The following is an 18,926-nucleotide window of genomic DNA, read 5'->3' on the forward strand; positions in this document are numbered from 1 at the left end:
CAGACCTATTCTCAACTTCACAGATGAAGACAGGAAAGCAGAGAGATATGCCCAGTCATTTAAGAGGACAAGTCATTTAAGTCAAATTTTTAGACCATGTAAAAAAAGGATCATAATAATCAGATGTAGGATAATGATCATCTTTTCAGGAAGAGCCTCAGTTATACTGATAACATTTTATTTCTCAAATCCAGTTTGGAATACATGGAGTTATATATATAATATATACATGGGTTTTTTTTGCTTAAAATACTTTATAGTAATTTTTTTAAATAACCACCAAACATTAACCAGAAGATTTCTCTGGAATTTTAAAGGTCATTGGAGATAGTGTGGTTTCAAACATTTTCCTGCTGAGTTTAAAAGGTAAATATCACTATGTCCCCCTAATACAGAAAAAAGAAAGAGTGAAGTAGGCTGTAAATACACACACACATCACCAGTTTTGCAGCTTAGTAAAATATAAACAATATACAAATGTCACAAAACATAAAATGAACTGTATTATTAGCACCATGATTAACTCATTTAAGAATATTGAGAGAAATGCTAGTAATTTGTATTCTAAACATATGTCTAAGAGAAATATATTCAAGAATCCTATCTGAGAGCCTAGTATTCAAGCCTCAGGGTTCTTTGTTTGTTTGTCTATTTGTTTTTACCAAGCCGAAAAGAAACTGCAATGATTTACTTAAAGTAAGTAAAGGCTTTTCTACCTGTAAATGGTATGTGAAACTACCTGTAAAACCTAGATGCCTCTGAAATCTCTGAAATCTTCAAATAAGAAAGTATAGGTCATTTAGCAAAATATATTTACTGTATAATATCATAATAGCTATTTAATTGTTATCATTATGATGCAGATATATAATGGAAACAGATGTTCCTTTTTCCTTTCAGCAATGCACAGGAAAAGCATAAACTTGCTGATATTGCATGGACTGCTACCATAGCACAATAGAGGAAAGAAGACATTAGCACATGACAATATTAGTTTTTACTACACAACTAATTGCATAAAAAGTATAACTTGAGATCATTAAATCAATATAATTTTCAGCACCACAGACGGGAAACAAATAGATTTGTATAACCAGCCTATTTCACATCTGCATTTGGGAAAATACTTTGAGAAACTAAGTATATGCAAAATGCTGTCACTACTTTTAGAACACAAGGAAAAGACTGTTGTTCTGTTTTATTTGCTCATGTAACATGAATTAGAATGCTGGCTCTACAGAGAAATCTTTTAAAACAGCACCGGTGTACACTGGAAGAACCTTTCTGGAAAACAATTTGGTAATCAATACAAAGAAACTTCAAAAATAGTCTATACCCTCAGTCCAACTAATTTCTATTCTAATAATATATCATAAGGAAATAACTAGAGGGGTGATTAAGGATTTATTTAAAATGTTATTCAGCATAACTTTATTTATAATGGAAAATTAAAATCTAACTCACCAATATTACAATGATGATTAATTAAAGTATATGTTAAAACATTTTACAGTCAATATAAATGACTTTAATAATAATTTTAATTATATAGGAAAAATTTCATTGTACTATGTCAACTGAAAAATAGCAGAATATGAAATGCTAACTATAATTTTTATAAATATATGATTATAAAAACATAAACACTTGGAGGAAAAAAGCTTAGAGAAAATACACAAAATGTCATTTTAATTTTTGAAAATTCTCTATTATGAGCAGATACTATATTTTAAATTATAAAATGTTATTGTTTCTTTCAACAATTACACAATTCCATTTCTATGCTCTAATACACTGTCCTTGTCCAAAGTTTCTAAAAATTCTTTGGGTCAAAACATCCTATATATATTTTTTAGGTAAATTGGCTTAAAGTTACAATGGCAAGTTATTTGATCCTAAAACCTGGCATAGAAAGAAAAGTATTTGTAAATTACATAGATAACTTTTTTTTATCCTAAGTAAACAGGATCCTTACAAATTAGAGAAAATTTGAATGGGACAAGCATTATTAATGTTTACTTAAGAGCCATTAATATGGTATGTTTTAAGTCACCATGTCAAGAAAACTTTTCAATTAAAAATATTTCTAAAGCAAATAAAATAGCCTATTAATTGTTCTCCCAGTATGCCAATAAAAAGTTTGATATAGCTTTTGTAAGACTCCTAGTTTCATGATTGTATTTTTACAAGAAGGAGCTGATTTGTCTTAGGCTATTACTGTCTATTACTTCTAGAAGTCTTAAGGAAAGGTGGGAAGCAGCAAATTCTGGCAATCTGCCTAAAGAGAAATCAATGAAACAAATTAATCCTTTGCAGGCTGCAATGACACAGTAATCCATCATTCAGAGCTGCTTTTATATACCAAATCAGAGAGCAGAGGAAAGACCCCTAGGGGACATCACAGACAACAACTTACACCAACAGTGGGAAAATACTGAGGAATCAGTTTATTTAAAGGGGACAGATTTCAGTTGATTGCCTATTTTGTCAAGTACAGATTTTTTTCTTTCACAGTGTGAAAGGCCCAAGGCCCAATGACTATATCTTAGAATTCAGTACCATATATGCTTGCTGACATCAATTGGAGTTGCATGTTTTTAAATAATTAGCATCATTAATCAGTATGAACAAATATCTGGCTAGAGTAATATTACTTTCTCCATTAAACTTCCAGGTGTTAAACACATTCCCTGTTTTCAGTAGGGACTAACTGTAAATTTACCTACTAATCTAAAACTGACCAACTTCTGGTAAACCACATTTGAGGTATTTTTTTCACACATAGAATGTAATCATTTAAGAGGTGTATAACTTCCTAAGTACTCTGTTAAGTTTAAAGACTTGAAAATTTTTAATTTCTTCTCTTGTGGAATAAACTTCAATAAAGAAATCAAATTATAAATAACTTGTTTCAAAACAGTAAATAGTACTTTGGCTTACAATTACAATTGACAGTGCTGAAAGATAAATTTATGTGGTTTCTTTTTAAAAAATAAACTTATAATCAATGTACAGTCATACACTCACACTGAGTATATTTATTTACACATGTACAAAAACATATGCATCCAAATTTAGCTGTGCTTATGTAGAAATGTATGCACCTTGAGTATATCTTACTAGAGTAATGTACACTGAATGGAAGTATATTCCCTGGGTGAAAATTAATGACAAGAACTATAAAGTCACAGTGCATTGCTACTGTTAAATGCACACATCATTTTCATGGTTAAATGTGAGGAGTTAGTGAAAGAAAAGGATTTTCAAAAAATAAACAATCTATCGCAATGGTCCCTAAAATGTTAGCTCTGAATATCTAATCACAGACTCAAAACAGAAAAGGAATGTTAAATAAATGCCAACTAGACAGTTTTTGAGTAGCATCTTCGATTCTGAGGTCCATGGCCATATGATTGCAATTCCTGACCATGCTGAAGCATTTTTAATTCACTGCATGCATCTAGTATTTATTGATTTAATAACGTTAGAGGTATTACATTGTTGCTGCTACTGATGAACTGTCAACAATTTAATCTAGTGAAATCTTACAGGGGAATATATATTTTAGGGGGGAAAGAGACTAAATAGCTATGTAAATGGCAAAAGCAGAGCCCCTTCTTTCCGAGACTACTTCAGGCTCCAAACACTTTGCTGTACTAAAGATGTTGGCCACCAAATAACTGAGGTGACAGTGAAGAGACTGCAGCAAAGTCTTGGAGGTACACCTTCAAAACATTATCCACAGCATCATTACCATACAGGCAGGCAGAAAAGAAGGAAGAAAATTCACTTTCTCAAAAGCCATTCTGCCAAAAATACAACCACAGAAGAGAGGCATTAAAGGCTATATCGAAGTAAGGAGGTATTACAGAGTCCAGAATCAGAAAAAGGAAGAGAAATCCACCTGAATTTGCTGAAACAAACACTTGGGGACTATCAGGAAGCTTTTTGCGCTGCTGTGCTACCCTGCTTGTGGGCTTATTTTCCAACCTGGACACCTGGGAAGCATGTTGTGTTCCAGCTTTTCCCTGACTTTGAAGAAATGGATAATCTAAGAAGCAGTGCTGCTGCTAGGGTCAGTAAAACTATGCTAATTGGTGAACCTAATTGCTTCAAGCAGTCCTGCCTCTAAACAGGGAGAGCACAGTTGATGGAGTCAGTCTGTTCCTAATAAAATGAAGAAGCACTGAATTAAATTCCCAAGGAAGGCACTATAAAAGTTTCCACAGTGTAACCAAATGACTTCACCTATGCTATTACCCCTAAGATGACATCTTTGAAAGAAAGCAGACCCCAGTCAGGCTCCATATTCATAAATTGGCTGAGCTTAGGCCAGTGAATCTGGATTGATTTAAAAAGGCTTTTTCATCCTTCCAATCAAATGAAGTCATTGTTAATTAGATGCTTTCTGTTAACAATGTCACTCTTCTCCACATTACCTGCTCACACTTGCAGCGCCTCTAGTGCAACATCTGGAGCACCAGTCCCCCTGCAATCAGTCCTCACAAGTTTGGCTGGAGAGTGGTGGTATTTCCGCTTCGCAATCCCTGTCTGAGGGAAGATACGGTTCAGTGTGCCGCTGGTGAGACACACACCAACTTTCTAATTTGAGAGATTATAAAATAATCTCTCCGAGAACTCTTCTCCCCAGCATTCTTTATGAACTGCACAGCAACTTCTCTGTGCTGTTCCCGCTTTGCTGATGGGTGTTTTCAAAAATACCTAACGCCACAAAGTCAGCTCCCAGACTTTCAGCTTCAGAAAACCGAGTTCCTCCTTATACTAGAAAACCCGAGTCGAGGTGTCGCAGCCGCCCCCAGGCCCTGCCACCCACCCGCTTCGGCCTAACGTGGACTGGCCGCTCCAGACTGAGCAGACTGGGGGGCTGCCCGGAAAGAGTGAGGCTTCGAGCGCTCTGGCCAGAGAGGGGAGGGAGGGCTACAGGAGCGGACCCGCAAAAGGCGCTCCTTCGACGGTGGGTCTCGGGGCCATACATAGTTTGACGGAGGCCGCCTCACACTCCTCCTGACGGGTTCCAAAGGTGTTTGCCGGGGGGACTCGCGGGGATTCAAACTGCCGGCGCTGACTGAGGGCGAGGGCTGGGGTTTCGGGGAGCGTGCGCCACCCCCCGGTTGGGCCTGACTTCCTTAATGAATCTTCCCCCACGCAGGCCTGGGACGTGGTCACTCCGCTCACTCTCTGGGTAGGGGCCTGAAGCACCAGCCGAGCAGGGCTCTTGGGGTCAGACGAGGTCTCGGTGGCCCAGCCCCGCCCCGGGCCCCTCACGACACGGGGAGCCACTCTTGTGTCGAGCGCCCGCAGGCTGCCTCAAGAGCGAGGCTCGGTGCCCGGATGTGGGCCTCGCTTCCGGGAGCTGCTCCCTCCGGCGCCGTGCTCAGGGCCGCAAAGCCCGGGCCTCGAGGGAAGGAGTGGAAGGGTCCCGGGGCCCTTACAAGAGACTTTGATTCGCATAGTGCAGAGTTCGTTCGAAAAGGAGCGCCCTTCTGGGGTGGGGAGCGTGAGGAGACACCCCGGGGAAAGGGGCCTTGACTGCGGAAGGGACGGTGCCTCCTAGCTGCCCTCACGGCCAGCGACACCGAGGACCACGGCGATCTCAGCGCTTACAGGGCAAGTGGCTGTCACAGGCACCTCAGGACCAGGGAAGACTGCAAGCCTTCGGGAAAGCCTCGGGGCCCTGCCGCCGGGGACCTCCTGGGCAAAAGTCGCTCATCGGGGCCTAGACTTGGACCCGTGGCCTGGCCCCTGACTCTGAGGTGCCCAAGGACGACACCTTCGCCCTTGGAGTCCTCCCTGGCTGGGCCAGCGGAGAGTCAAGGGGGCTCCCGACTTAGAGACAGTGAGTCCCGATTCCCTAGACCTCACAGAGGTCAGAACCACACTAGATGAGGTTATGCGGTGAGAGTGGGAGGGCAGACCACACTGAGACAGGCCGACAGGGAGTTGGGACTCTTAATTACATTTCTTCAAGTCCTTGACCCCAAAGCGTCGCCCTACGACAATGTACGCCCTCTCCACAGGAGGTTCGAGGAAACTAAGTTTCCCGAGCGTCTCATCCCTGTTATGTGCGCTCAGGGAGAAAGGCAGAGGATAGCAGCAACCACAACACCTGCGATCTCTCAACACAGTAAAATAAGGACGGTCATTTCTCCTTCCGTTTCCAGAGGGAGCTCAAACCTGAAGCATCGAGGTTATCCCTCTCCACACTGTAAAACAAGATACTCGCAAAACCTGCCAGGGACACCAACGCCTGTCCCCGGAGGGGTTCCCCTTTGCAAATAGAAAGAGTTTGTTTTGTTTTGTTTTGTTTTGTTTCGTTTTAGTGCATGTGTGATTCTAGTTGGGGGTTTGAGCAATGTAATAAACTGCTTTGACCCTCTGGAGACTAAACTAGAACTGAGCGATGGGAAATCAGGCGAGAAAAAAGGAAGGTGCTGAGAAGTGGCGGACGCAAGGGAGGACGCAAGGGTGGGTGGCGCGCTGGGCCGCTCTGACCCGCGGTGCGACCCTCTCCGGCGTGTGTAAATCTCAGGGCGCCCTGCCCCGGGGCTCTGGGCTGACAGACAAAAATACCGCCACGTGCTCAGGGGCTTCTGAGCGCAGGCTCTGCACTTCGGGGCCGGACACCACACACACCCAAGCACCACCCCCACCCCCACCCCCCCACCGCCAGCGCCTGCCGCTCTTTTCTGGCGCTGGGGTTCCTCTGAGGTTGTCCAGTCAGCGGAGCCCCGTGGGTTCCCGCTAGCTCGGCCCCTCGCCTATTTCGCTCACTCTGGGTGAGGCGGTAGCTCTAGCTGGGGTGGGAGGGCAGCAGGGAGCGCCAGTGGTACAGGGACCCAGCCCTGCACAAGGGAAAGACTGATAAAGTGGCCAAGCCCTGGGCAGGGTGACCTTCTACCTGGCTCGGGGCTCCTCCCTGCCATTCAGTCTGGTCACCTCTCATCCGGAGCTCGCCCGGGTCCTCGCACCGCCCCGCTCTCCGCTACCACACGACAACCCCCCGCCAGCTGGAGCTGCGCGCCCTGGTGGTTCCCGGGTGCCCCAGTCCTGGGAGCCAGGGCTCACCCCTCACTGCAGCCTCTAATAGAAACAGCACAAGCACTGTCTTTCCTGCCTCCAGACCCTCCTCTTATCCTCCCACCCAGCGATGACCTGCCCGTGTTTGGGGTGGTTGGTGTTCTTTTAAAAGTATATCAAAGGATCATTGTCGTCTCCCCGTCAAGTCATTATGCCTTTATCCCCATCAATTAACCACACCTCGGAGGGCTGCCATTAAGAGCTAAATTGAGCTGCAAAAGTAGATATGCCGTTTCGGGCAGATGTTGTCATCTCCCGCTGAGATAAGCGGTCGGTGGGACTCCACAGTCAGCTTCTGCTACTGCGCGAGGCGTGCTGGACCAAGCTGAGGACAGTACGCTAGTGCTCCGTGAATCGGAAGGAGCAGGACCGGCCCCAGCTCTCACACCTCAAGCATTGTACATGCCAAGGGGAAGTGTCTCCAGAGTTGCACCAGGGAAAATGCCAAGAGCCGGACTTGCGTTTTTGTGCAGAAGGGGGCTGGGGTTCGGTGGGCGGAGGAGGCACCGAAGTGGGTTTGTCTGGCAGTCCTCCACCCACACACCCTCCCTTTTTCTGCCGCTCCAGCTTTTTCTTCCCTGGTACCTGGCCCCCAGAACCCCTTGTGGAGGAAGGCAACGTGCTGTGGGGATGCTGGCTAAGGAGCTAGGGAATCTGGGACAGAAAAGTGCCATTCAAGACAAAGCGGATTCACGAGGGACTGCAGCGGCCTTCCGCCCAGATGTGTCTTTCCAACTTTCTCACTCCCAATCACTCCTGAGAACTCGGGGCGCAGGTTGTCGCGCACACCTGGGAGACCCTGGAGGGCTGAGGGAAGGAAGGAGCAGTTACTCTAGAAGTGAATACATGTGTATGGACAGCTAGCTAAGTTTGCTTAGGACCACATCTCTACATACATGCACTTAGAGCTTTTTCAGTTTTCCTCCCAACAGTGAACACAAATTTAACCAAAGCTAAAGGAGATTAATTTCCCAGCATAATCCAATTAAAAGATTTCTGAAGTAATCTTTTGAAATAATGGGGGGAAAGTGCGCGGCAAAAGAGGGGACTGTTTTTGATGACAGTGATTTATCGTCTGGGCACAGCATACGCTCGCTGGTCGCTAGCTCTCTTGCACAGGCGATTTGACCAGAGCATCCCGACCGTGCCTCCAGTCCAAAGATTCGCTTTTCTGAAAGGCAGCCATCCATCATGCCAACCTGGGCAGAAGAGAATGTGCAAGGGACTGGGATTGCTTACAAGCACCATAGACTTTTTTAAGTGCTATTAGATTTATGGTCTCTTTTTCGACGCCCATCCAGAGTAATTAGCACATATGTTCTAAATAGATGATAGTTTTGTGAGCAATAAAGCAATTACCCATCGTTGGAGCTGACAGTTCCTCCAACTAAACTCCAACCAGCAGCTAATTGGAAAAGTCATTTCAGCTCCATTGTCTGCAATTAGTCCTGCTAAACTACTACACCCCAACTAGCTGGTTTGAGGTTAATTTATTCGGTGTTGTATTTGCACAGAGAAGCCACTGTCACAAAGGGAGTTGCCTTTTGCCCCTCCGGACCTCGACCTGGGACTAGAGGAGCAGGTGGGAGGGAGAGGCCAATATTTTGGAGTTGGGATGGTTCCCAGGGGAGGAAGAGCCTGGCCTCGTGGCAGCCTCAAGGTCAGTGTCCAGTGCACTGAACACGGCTGACAGAGAAAGTCATTGTTTCTCCTGCTGGTTAGCAACTAAAGGAAACTGCAGTTCCTGCTACCAAAAGCTTAGTTTAAAGATTGAAGGTGTGGCATTGGGGATGGCTGGGGTGGGGGAGAGTGGTGGGGAGGAGGGGAGATGGAGACAAACTGTATTTGAACAATGATAAAAAATTAAAAAGTCAGCATAGAAGAAATAACTGGGCTCTGAGTGCACCTTTCCTCCTGCACACCCAGTTCTGACCCCAGGTCATGAAACTGTCCCTATGGGATAAACATAGACTCAAAACCCCGCAGAAACAGAAAAATTCCAAGCCCTCAGCTGGGAGAAGGAGCCTCCAATTCTTGGTGTGGCTCAGGAAGAGAAAAAACTAGAAAGGTTAGGAAGCTCTGCTTTTGCCTTCAGCCACCACAAGGTCACTTTCCCTCTTGAAACTGAAGTTTCTCCATGGCTCTTTTCTCTTTTTTTCTTCCATCTTTCCTTATCTTTTTTCCTTCTCTCTTTCCTGAAGTTAAGCCCAACAGGTCCAAGATTGTGTACGGTGAGTGGAAAAATGTGTTAAATGCTGGTTTGACGGCCCATCAGAGCTTCCAAATACCCAGCGGCTGGGATTCTTCTACTTAATGTAATCTATATTGGACAAGTCAGCTCCTACTCTTTTATTCACCAGGAAACTCCGGGAAATGACCTATTGGGGTTCAGAATGGAGGGTGGGAAGCAGAGGAGTTAAAGGGAGATTAATCGTCTCCCTCCAAACCTCAAACTTTGGAACTGTAATCACTGGTAGGCTAGGGGTAGTAGGGGAGAGGACTCAAGGTCACAGCCCAGGCAGCCAAGGGTCTCTGGGATCTGCAGCAGGGAGCAAGAAGGCTGGCAGGTTGAGATGGGAACTTGTAGCCCTGGTAACCAAGTGTTCCATTAAAGGAATTTACAGCTATGTGTCCCAAGCCTTGGGAGCAATTTGAATTTTACTTAGAACATGGAGATGGGGGTGTGTGGGGGTACTTCTCAGGAGGTAAAGCCCAGGGATTCCAGTCCTAGAAATCAAATATCCTTTTCTGGATAGCCATTCACACTTAACAACCTGGGGACTGTTTCTCCTTTTTGAAGTAAGTATAACACCTAAAGAAGACAACTTAGATGGTATTTTGGTCAGCATATAAGACTTACTAAAATAATTCTAATTTCAAAACAAATGGTAATCAATTGCTCATCTTCAAAGATTTTGAGACACAAGCCTATAGCAAGAAAAACTTAAATTTTCTGATATCAGATTATTGTTTTCCATTTACTTATTGTGTTTTAACCAATTTGATTACAAGATAGATCAAAGAAATATTTTGGGTAGAAATTGAAAGTAATAGTCTTGCCTTACCCCATCACCTCCCACCTGTCACACCATCTCTACCCTCTGAAGAGAAATCCTCCTGTCAGTGTGGCCTCCAGCTGAAATAAGATGTCTTTACTAAAAGACTCTCCATTGTGTTCTCAATTATTTCCTATTTTCCAGGACTTAAATATGACATCCCAAAAAGTGAGAACAAAAAATAGCCCAAGGAAGAGCCAGCTGAAAGTATCACCTACACTTGATAGAGAATCCTGATGTGAGTTCACACTTGCATATTTATGTGTAAGGGTAAATATAACCCACCCAATCAGCAACCCCCTCAACTGTGTGGGAAACATTTACATATACATTCATGTATCCTGAAAAAGACCTAAGCACATATTTGCAGAGATGTAATTCTATGCAAACTTAGCTAGCTGTCCACACACACGTATTCACTTATAAAGCAAAGGCAATTTTGTTGCTCCCATAGTTTCTTTCTATTAAGAGTGATTAGAAGATGTCTATTCAAAGTTGCTGATCCAGAGAGAAAATAAGAGTAGGTAAAAGAAGATTTCAAGTGACCCCCTTGTCCCTTTCACACCAACCTGAGCCCTAGACTAGCCAAGGATCAACTAACACAAAAGCCCTTTCCCTTTTCTTTTCAGCTTCAGAAAATTTCATGCAAATTGTTAACAATAAGACATGGAACTATCCTGGAGTTTTGTTAGATCATGCATTTGGAATACCTTACTTACTCCTCCCAAAGATGAGCTAGGTTTATTACCCACTTCTGAAATGGGCAAATAAAATATACATAGCATAACAGAGAGCATATTTATTTACTGCTCCATGTGGTTTGTATCAGTGGTGTGCTATGCTCATTCTTTGTCATTTAAACTTTACCTAAACCCCATCTCTCCTCACTGATGGAGATGGATGGAGAACACTATAATAAACATAACTTTTCATTGACAGTTTAGAAATAAACGTTAGGTTTATTATTTAGATCAACTCTCTGATAGGTAAATCAAGTGAGGCATGACAATAGTTACCAGCAGATCTGCTGGCTTTGTGAGCCAATATTTTTCCACTGCTTTATTTTATAAGCAGTAAGGAAAATGACATTAGAAAACTTAAACATAGTCCTAAATCGATGGAGGAATGTCCAATTCAAATGTACTTCTGATGGACTAATCCTGTAGTAAAAGAAATCTGTGTTCTGACAGGTAATTATTAAAGAAAATGATTATGAAGTGTAGTCAATTGTATTGTTAGGGTCCTTTAACAAGCTTCAAACTCATTTCAAAACCTGAACTTTTCATCTGAACCCAACCCATTTGACCTGGGAAGAAGAGCCTTGCTGTCATTCTTCACTAAACTGGCAATTAAAGTAAATGTGTTTTATAACATAAAAGTCTCTAGTTACTTCTTTAATTTTGCATAGCTAGCTAAGTCTTGATTTTTTACAAAAAGTAAATATTTGGCCCCAGCTTCACTAAAGTGCTAGGAATAATTGTCACTTTTCCTCCTATAAAAGGCTTGTTTTGCATCCAAAGGTCAGCACTTGCTCTCCCGCCGTCTTCCCTTGGCTACTCCAGGGCTCTCCCACAGGGGCGCAAGCAGAAAGGGGAAGTGTTTCCGTTACCTCTATTTTCCAAAGCACATACTTTAAATGGCCAGTTTGAGATAGGAAACTAAACCACTTTCCAAAACAAAGCACTTATCTTTGAGCATTTCAACCCAAAGGTGACAAAGAAGAAATGCGCAGGCTACCAAAGTGATAGTCAGTACTGGAGCCTGCTACATCCACAGTTCAACTAGGAAGACAGGCTAAGAGCAAGCAGGGCAGCAAAAGCAGACTCCCAACCTGGCCTTTCCACCCTTGTTTTCATGTTGTCAAAGACAGAACTTTTTACAGCTGGGAAGCCACAATACAGACTGAGTTCAATCCTTCAAGAGGGGAGTTCCTGATATATGCTAGGCTTTTGTTTGTTTGTTTTTTAATAAGCTCAGAACATTACACAGGCATTCCAATGGGTCTCTCCGCCCTTTTCTTCAAAATATCTATGCAAGACCATGTTAAATACATCTTCAACTGCACCCTTCCCAGCCTTAATCTCATGCCAAGGGAGACTAATTGATTCGGCACCTTTAAAATAAGCTCTTTGGGAAAGGTCTGTAGTGAGATCAGAAGAACTGACCTTTCTCCCAATGATTGCAGGCATGTTCATCTCTCCAGATGGGCTTGATAAAACAGGGTTGTTTCTGTTCTGTAGTCTCTCTAAACAGAATAATACCATTATTATGGGTAGGGGAGAGGTATGGGAGAGAATTTTCTACGTATATCTATTCATTTGTAGGATCTCAGGGCTCTTGAACTAGATTTAGAAAATGTTTTTACAAGGTCACCTTTGTTCAGTGTAATTTACCAAAAAGCCAAAATGAATAATCCAGTGAGTTTGGGGAAGACAAAATACCAATATCAAAGAGGTCATAGGATTAGTGAAGAGTCATTAATTCTTCCTCAAAAGAAAGATATTGAGGAGAAGGATGTTAATCAGCTGGAAAGTCTGCTTAGATCTGGACACTGGGGCCTGGAATACAAGTCAGTGCTGTATGTGCAACCACAGATCTCTGCTTCTCTCTTTCTCCCACCAGGTCACAACTGTTTACTGTTTGTCAGGCTGGCAGGGAATCAAGGTTTGTGTGGAAGTTCTTTTAAAAGGTGATTAAGGCTGAGCTATGATGCGAGCAACCCGTAAGCGGCATTGTAAGCTTTCAGCCTGCTTTCACTCCCCCAAAGAAGGGATACCTTCTCTTCATTTCTTGGGTGAACCACACTGGAGACTTTGTGTATACTTAACTGGCCTATGTGGAACAGGAAGGCAGAGGGAGACTTGAGAAGGGAGGCCTGGGACTTCAGGCCCGGCGGGTTTTCCGGGCCCTAGACCGGCCTCATAGGAGAGAGACCTTGGAAGGGCCAAGTAGATATGGCCACAGGTCTGAGAGTGCTGAGGAAAGGGCCAAAGTGGGTCTGGGTCCAACAGCCACATCCACGCGCTGAGACTCACTTATAGGTCTCGCTTGCGCGAGAAGGAAGGGACAGAAATCTGGAAAAGAAAGGACGAGTGAAAGATGGAAGGAAATTGCAACTGCGTTTTCTGCTTCCGCAGCTGATCGTGCCTGGACACGGGTGTGGAATTGCACAATTTGAGGACCAACGTGGTTCCGCAAAATATGATCACTTTTCTGTTAGGTGCCCCACCAAACAACAACAGTATCATCTCCCGATTGAATGTGAAGAGCATCAGGCCCCAGGACCAGTGCGTCAAGTTGAACCAGTTACAACCGAAAGCTTTGTAGAAACTAAACCAGAGCTCCCTGGGGCTCCCCAGGACTCCCCCCGCCCCGCCCCCGCCAGGACCCCTTAGTCCGTCCACGGAAGCCATTTTGCTGGTCCGGCTGTGAGCACCGGTGGAGGCGCTCTGCGGGTGTGAAAACGGGATCAGGAAACACAGGATCAGGAAGAGAAACTGAGCCCTGAGAGCTGCTTGGGCTGGACAAGTCCCAGGAGGGAACCGAGCCTCTCCTCAAAAAGCTTCGGTTTGTTCTTGCTCCCTTTCGCTACAGAAAGTTGGCGCATTTGTTCCCCTGCTCGGAAAAAACTAGGCTTTCCACTGCTCCACGCACCACCACCAACAGCACCCACCCTCCGGGACTAGGGCTGGGGGCTGTAACCCTCCCTCCCCCTTCCGGAGGGGCGGTGGCCCCGCTTGTCCCCATCCCCATCGCGTCGAATCCTACGGGTCTCTTCGAAGTTTGGAAACTTCGTGTGGGGGCTGGCAGGAAGAGCCCACAGTGAGGATGAGTGGGGGCCACCGCTCCCAGCGAATTTCAGTTGAACCTCCAGCCAAGCCTTGACCCCCGCTCCCAAGCCTGCAAGGCCAGACCGAGGCCAACCTAGCTAAGTCGCTTCACTCAGGCGTGCACCCAGCCTCGGGTGCGGCCTGGGGCGTCGGCTGCCCCCGCCCCCGGCGCCCGCCCTGCGCGCCCGCCCCGCGCGCCCTCTGACGCAAACGCGCGCCCCTGCCCAGCGCAGATGAAAGCGCTGCAGTTGGTTTTTAATTCAGGCTCTTCCTTTCACACACGCCCCCTCGGTCCCCACCCCTGGGAGGTGACCCCCCCCTCTCGCCCCCAGCCCGCCCCCAGCCCTCTGGCTGAGGTTCGAGGAGTCTGGCTGGGCTGTGGGGCTGCGGATTTATCTGGTGCTCTCTTCGCCGCCGCCGCAGGTTCTGGGCTGGGGAGAGTCGCTAGGGGCCCCTTTTAATCCGCTGACACTATCGCCCACATCAAACAGGCAGTCATCTGTGGCGTTACGTTAGGGGATTCCGTTACTAACGGCGTCCGCGGGTGGGCAGCAGGAGCCGAGCTCTCCAGGCCCCGACCGCAGCCACGCAAGGCTCGGGCAGCAGGGCTAGTCCGGCAAGACTCCGCCGCCGGCTCCACACTGGCTCGAGCTCCGCACCGGCGGGGTCGCAGAGCAAAATCTGCAGTTCTTCAGTCCCCTGTCTCCGCACCCGCGCTGGAGGCCCTGTAGCCATTTCCCGAAAGGGGGTCGGGGAGCCGGTTGAGGATGGGGGTTGGGGAGACCTGCTTTGAATTTGGACTAACTCCCAGCTGGCACGGTCCTCAGCTCCGCCGCGGCGCGGCGGCCGCCCTCCCTGCCTCCGCGAGGCTGGACAGAGGCAGGGTGAGGGTCGCTCCTAGGCAGGCCCCGCGGAAAGTTCTCGTCCCGCCCTGTCTGCCTGCACTCTGGGCCCGGCCTACAGAGCCATTCGAGCCAAGGCTGCCTCCTGACCTGTCCGCGTTGCCGACCCCGAGTTCAAAAGAAACGATAAGCATTGCTTTACTTGCCTGGTGGGACAGGACTTGGCAGAGCCTCGCTTCCGGTGCCCAACGACACAATTCAAGGTCCGAAGGGGGCTGGGCCCGAGGACCCGGTGTCCAGCGGACCTTCGGTTCCCTGGCGCCCGCCCTTCTTCCGCTCGCTCCGTCACTCTCCTAGTCCTCTTTCCATCTGTCTCCCTCTCTGCCTGCTCCCTCTGCCTGCCCTCGACTGCTTGTCTCTGTACTGTATGGGAATAAAATTTAGAAGGTATATATAGAAAGCTGGTTCTTGTTCTTTCCTTCCCTCCTTCCTTCCTTCCTTCCTTCCTTCCTTTTTCTTTCTTTCTTTCTTTCTTTCTTTTCTTTTCTTTTCTTTTTTTTTTTGTGGTGTTCGTTTCACCTTTTAACTGACCAGGAGACGTAAGCGCATTTATTTGGGGAGAGCGATGAGAGCAAGGAGCCGCTGCTGGCCCCAGTCGTCTCCTCTCTATCAGCAGCGTACAATGGGCCGCTGCTTACAGAGTGCATTGACTGTCTCTCCATTATTCGAGCTGGAGGGGCTGCGGGGCAGGCACGGAAAAGCCTTTATTCTGCTCTTTAAAATCACCCCTCCTTCCTAACCGATCTCCAACTCCCGACTTACAGGCTGGAGAGACAGGGAAGCGCAAAACGCACCCCAAAAGCGCAGCACTTCCGAAATCGCAGGCTGGTGAAATTTAAAGTGAGAACGAGTATTGAAAAACAAACCCTACCTCTGTCAATACAGCGTGGCCATTTACTTCCACCTTTATCTGAGGGCGTGTTGAGGCTTGGGATGCTGGAGCTGAGACAAACTTTAACGTTCTCCCGAGTAGAGGGACGGGCGGGCCAGGAAGAGTTGCTCCCACCCCCGGCGGCGGCAGCGGCAGCAGCGTCGGCTTTGTCACTCCGCGCCGCTCCGCGCCTGCTTGAGCCTGCCTAGGGGAGCGATCCCAAAATGAGGGGGGTGCGAGTGTGCGATTGGAGAATATGTAGCTAATAGAAGTATCATTTTCCCCCCAGTACGATCTTTCAAGTAAAAAAAAAAAAAAATCCATTGAAAGAATTTTCAAAGTGCTGTCTTCATTTGGAGAAAAGGCACAGGCTGCCTGCGGAGAGGGGAGGAAGGACCCGGCTGTGTGCCTCCCGGGCGCAGCTCCCGTCCGCTAGGTGGCAGCCGGAGCCAGCGATTTCTGCAGGCCCAGCGGCGCGACCCGCTCCTCCAGCCCGCCCCTCCTCCCGCGACCAATCGCCTTCGGTAATCTCTCTCTCTCTCTCTCTCTCTCTCTCTCTCTCTCTCTCTCTCTCTCTCTCTCTCCCTCTCTCTCCTCTCTCTCTGCCCTCTCTCTCCCTCTCTCCTCCCTCTCTCTCTCCCTCTCTCTCCCTCTCTCTCCCTCTCTCTCCCCTCTCTCCCCTCTCTCCCCTCTCTCCCCCCCCACCCTCTCTCTCTGCCCTCTCCTCTCTCTTCTCCCCTCCCCTCTCCCCCCTACTTCTCCCCATCTTCTCCCTTTCTCATTCACTTGCCCCTTTCCCCTTTTGGGACTCAGACTTAGCAGCACTAACCACCCCACCACTATGGGGAATTACTACTGTTTTCTTAATAATTATTGAAGTGTTGTTTCGAGTTTGAAACAGCCTGAGAATACCATAGAGGAAAAAGGAAAGAAGAAAATCAAATTTATTGGAAAGTTTATTTTTAAAATGATCGCTGGGATCAATAAGAACCGTTGAATTCGGATTGATTTCATGACAATAGCTGTAAATTCCAGGAGTGTCTTATCGTAATTAAACCTTTAAAACCAAGATATACTTAGGATCAAAGAGTCCCTATCTACCTTGTTTCTTTAAAAGATATAAAATAAGCACAATCCACACTTGGATTATGCTTACATGTCAAAGAAGAAAGCAATCCAAACCCAATGTATTTCACGAATCATTAAAATGGTGAAAGTTAAATTCCCATTAAAAATTTCCTAACATTTTCAATGACACTCTTTTCACGCTCATAGAACCTAATTTTAAAAACTTTTTAGAAGAAATCAACATAATTTTCTTCTAATTTGCACATTGCAAGTATTTTCCCTCTCACCATCCCTTCGCCCTGGGGAGGGGGGGCGCGGAGAGAAACCACAGACGACCCATACTAATCAGGTCTCAGAGTAAATAGCAGCGCAGGGCGATCTCAATGTAAATTGCGCCTGTCAGAAGCACGCCCCCCCCCCCTCACTTTCTCTCCTCCTCCCCTAGCTATCCCCGTCAGTAGGTAGCTGAGAGGGAGGTGGAGGAAGAAAGAAAGAAAAAGAGGAGGGGGGAAGGGCTCTCCAACCAATGGCGTGCAGGAGGCATGGCTAACCTTAGCCTCCCATTTTCTCTACGCCCCCCGCCCCCCCCCTCCCGCTTCCCATTCAGGGCTCTGACCAGTCAGTCGCCTTTGATTATCAGTTGCCAGCAGCCCTTCTCCTGGCTCCTTGACACAAGCTCCATATAAGGCAGCGATCTCCATAGAAACGTGTCAGTTTCAATAGTAGTGTCAAAGTTCACTATATACAGACATTCGCGCAGATCCCCCTTTCGGAAACATTGCTCTGCGAGTTCTCCCGTTTAAACGCATTCAATTTTGGGGTCTCTCTCTCTCTCTCTCTCTCTCCCCCTCTCTCTCTCTCTCTCCCCCCTCTCTCTCTCTCTCTCTCTCTCTCCCTCTCTCTCTCCCTCTTTCTCTCTCCTCTCTCCACCTCCTCTACTCCTCTCTCTCTCAATCTCTTTTCTGCCCCTCAGTCTTCTCTCCCTTTTCTCTTTTCTCTACGTATTCTACTAGTTGTTTTCCTCATATTCTTCCTTTATCTCTCCCTTTTCTCCCTCCTCCTAGTCTCTTTTACTCCATTCCTGCAAAGGAGAGAGGGCGAAACTTAAAAAAAAAAAAAAAAAGGAGGAGGAGGCACCCCCTTCATATTCTTCTTATCGTTATTTTATACATATATGATTTTTTTTGGAGGGAGGGTGTTGGTTCCCGGCTGAAGAGCACTTATTTAAAATACTAAAAAAAGAACATTTTTGGGCGATCTCCAGGGTTTTTTTAACTAGCTCTGTGTGTTATAGCAGAAGAAGCAGAAGAAGGAGCAAGAAAAAGGAAAAGAAGAGGATTATTTATTCGACCTACTTTGGATGTCTCTCTCGCTTTTTTTTTTTTTTTTGCAATTCTTTTTCTTCTGATTTTTATTTTTTCTATTTTGCTGTGAATTCATCGTCGGCGTGAATCTCTCGTGTTTTTCTCTCCTTCCGTCACCTCACGAAAGAAGAAGGCAGCGAGAGCCCGGCGCCACCGGCACAACAAAAAGAGCAAAGTGTGTGATCCTCCTCACTGGCTGCCTCCCGCTCTCCAGCGCTGCCTTCCTGAATGGCTGGCTGCGTCCGGCCCTGGACCTGGCCCCCAGACACCAGTGCACCCTGATCTCCACCAGCAGCCTTGCCCCGCGTCCCACTCGGCTCACCGCACTCCCCTCTATCCCAAGCCCAGCGAGGGCTCCCGCCGGGACAGCGGCGGCTGCGCGGGCGGCCGGGACCTGGGCTCACGCTCCGGCTGCGGCCCGACTCCAGCTCCGACTCCGACCCGGGCCCCGGCTCCGCCAGCGGCACTCGCCGCTGCAGCTGAGGCGGCGGCTCCAGCGGCGCCTGCAGTCGCGACCTCCTTCTCCACCGCCGCTGCCGCCGCCCTCGCGGTCTTCTATGTCGGCTCAGCCCGCGCTCAGCGCGTAGCGGGAGCGACCGACGGGCGGGCGGGCGCCTGGCGCGGGTGAGCGAGTGTGTGTGCGAGTGTGTGTGTGTGCGCGGGGGTGCGGGCCAGGCGGAGGGCGAGTGTGTGCGCGCGCCGTGGCCCATGCCCGCCGCCCCCGGCGCTGCGCCCCG

The 18,926-nt window shown here is 47.2% G+C and overlaps 1 protein-coding gene across 1 annotated transcript in view; it reads right to left on the reverse strand.

The window, feature by feature from the left end:
* Positions 1-18,899, reverse strand: part of LOC118499366 (serine/arginine repetitive matrix protein 2-like) — a 191,596-nt gene extending 172,697 nt beyond the window's left edge. Inside the window, exons 1-4 of the mRNA XM_036020071.1 lie at positions 18,312-18,899; positions 15,758-15,962; positions 15,033-15,249; positions 12,320-12,399 (exon numbers count right to left, since the gene is read on the reverse strand). Coding sequence (XP_035875964.1) covers positions 12,320-12,399; positions 15,033-15,249; positions 15,758-15,962; positions 18,312-18,899 — 1,090 coding nt within the window. The remainder of the gene's footprint in view (positions 1-12,319; positions 12,400-15,032; positions 15,250-15,757; positions 15,963-18,311) is intronic.
* Positions 18,900-18,926: the final 27 nt, after the last annotated feature.

Source organism: Phyllostomus discolor, chromosome 3 (assembly GCF_004126475.2).
Source record: "Phyllostomus discolor isolate MPI-MPIP mPhyDis1 chromosome 3, mPhyDis1.pri.v3, whole genome shotgun sequence".
NCBI classification, from domain to species: Eukaryota; Metazoa; Chordata; class Mammalia; order Chiroptera; family Phyllostomidae; genus Phyllostomus; species Phyllostomus discolor.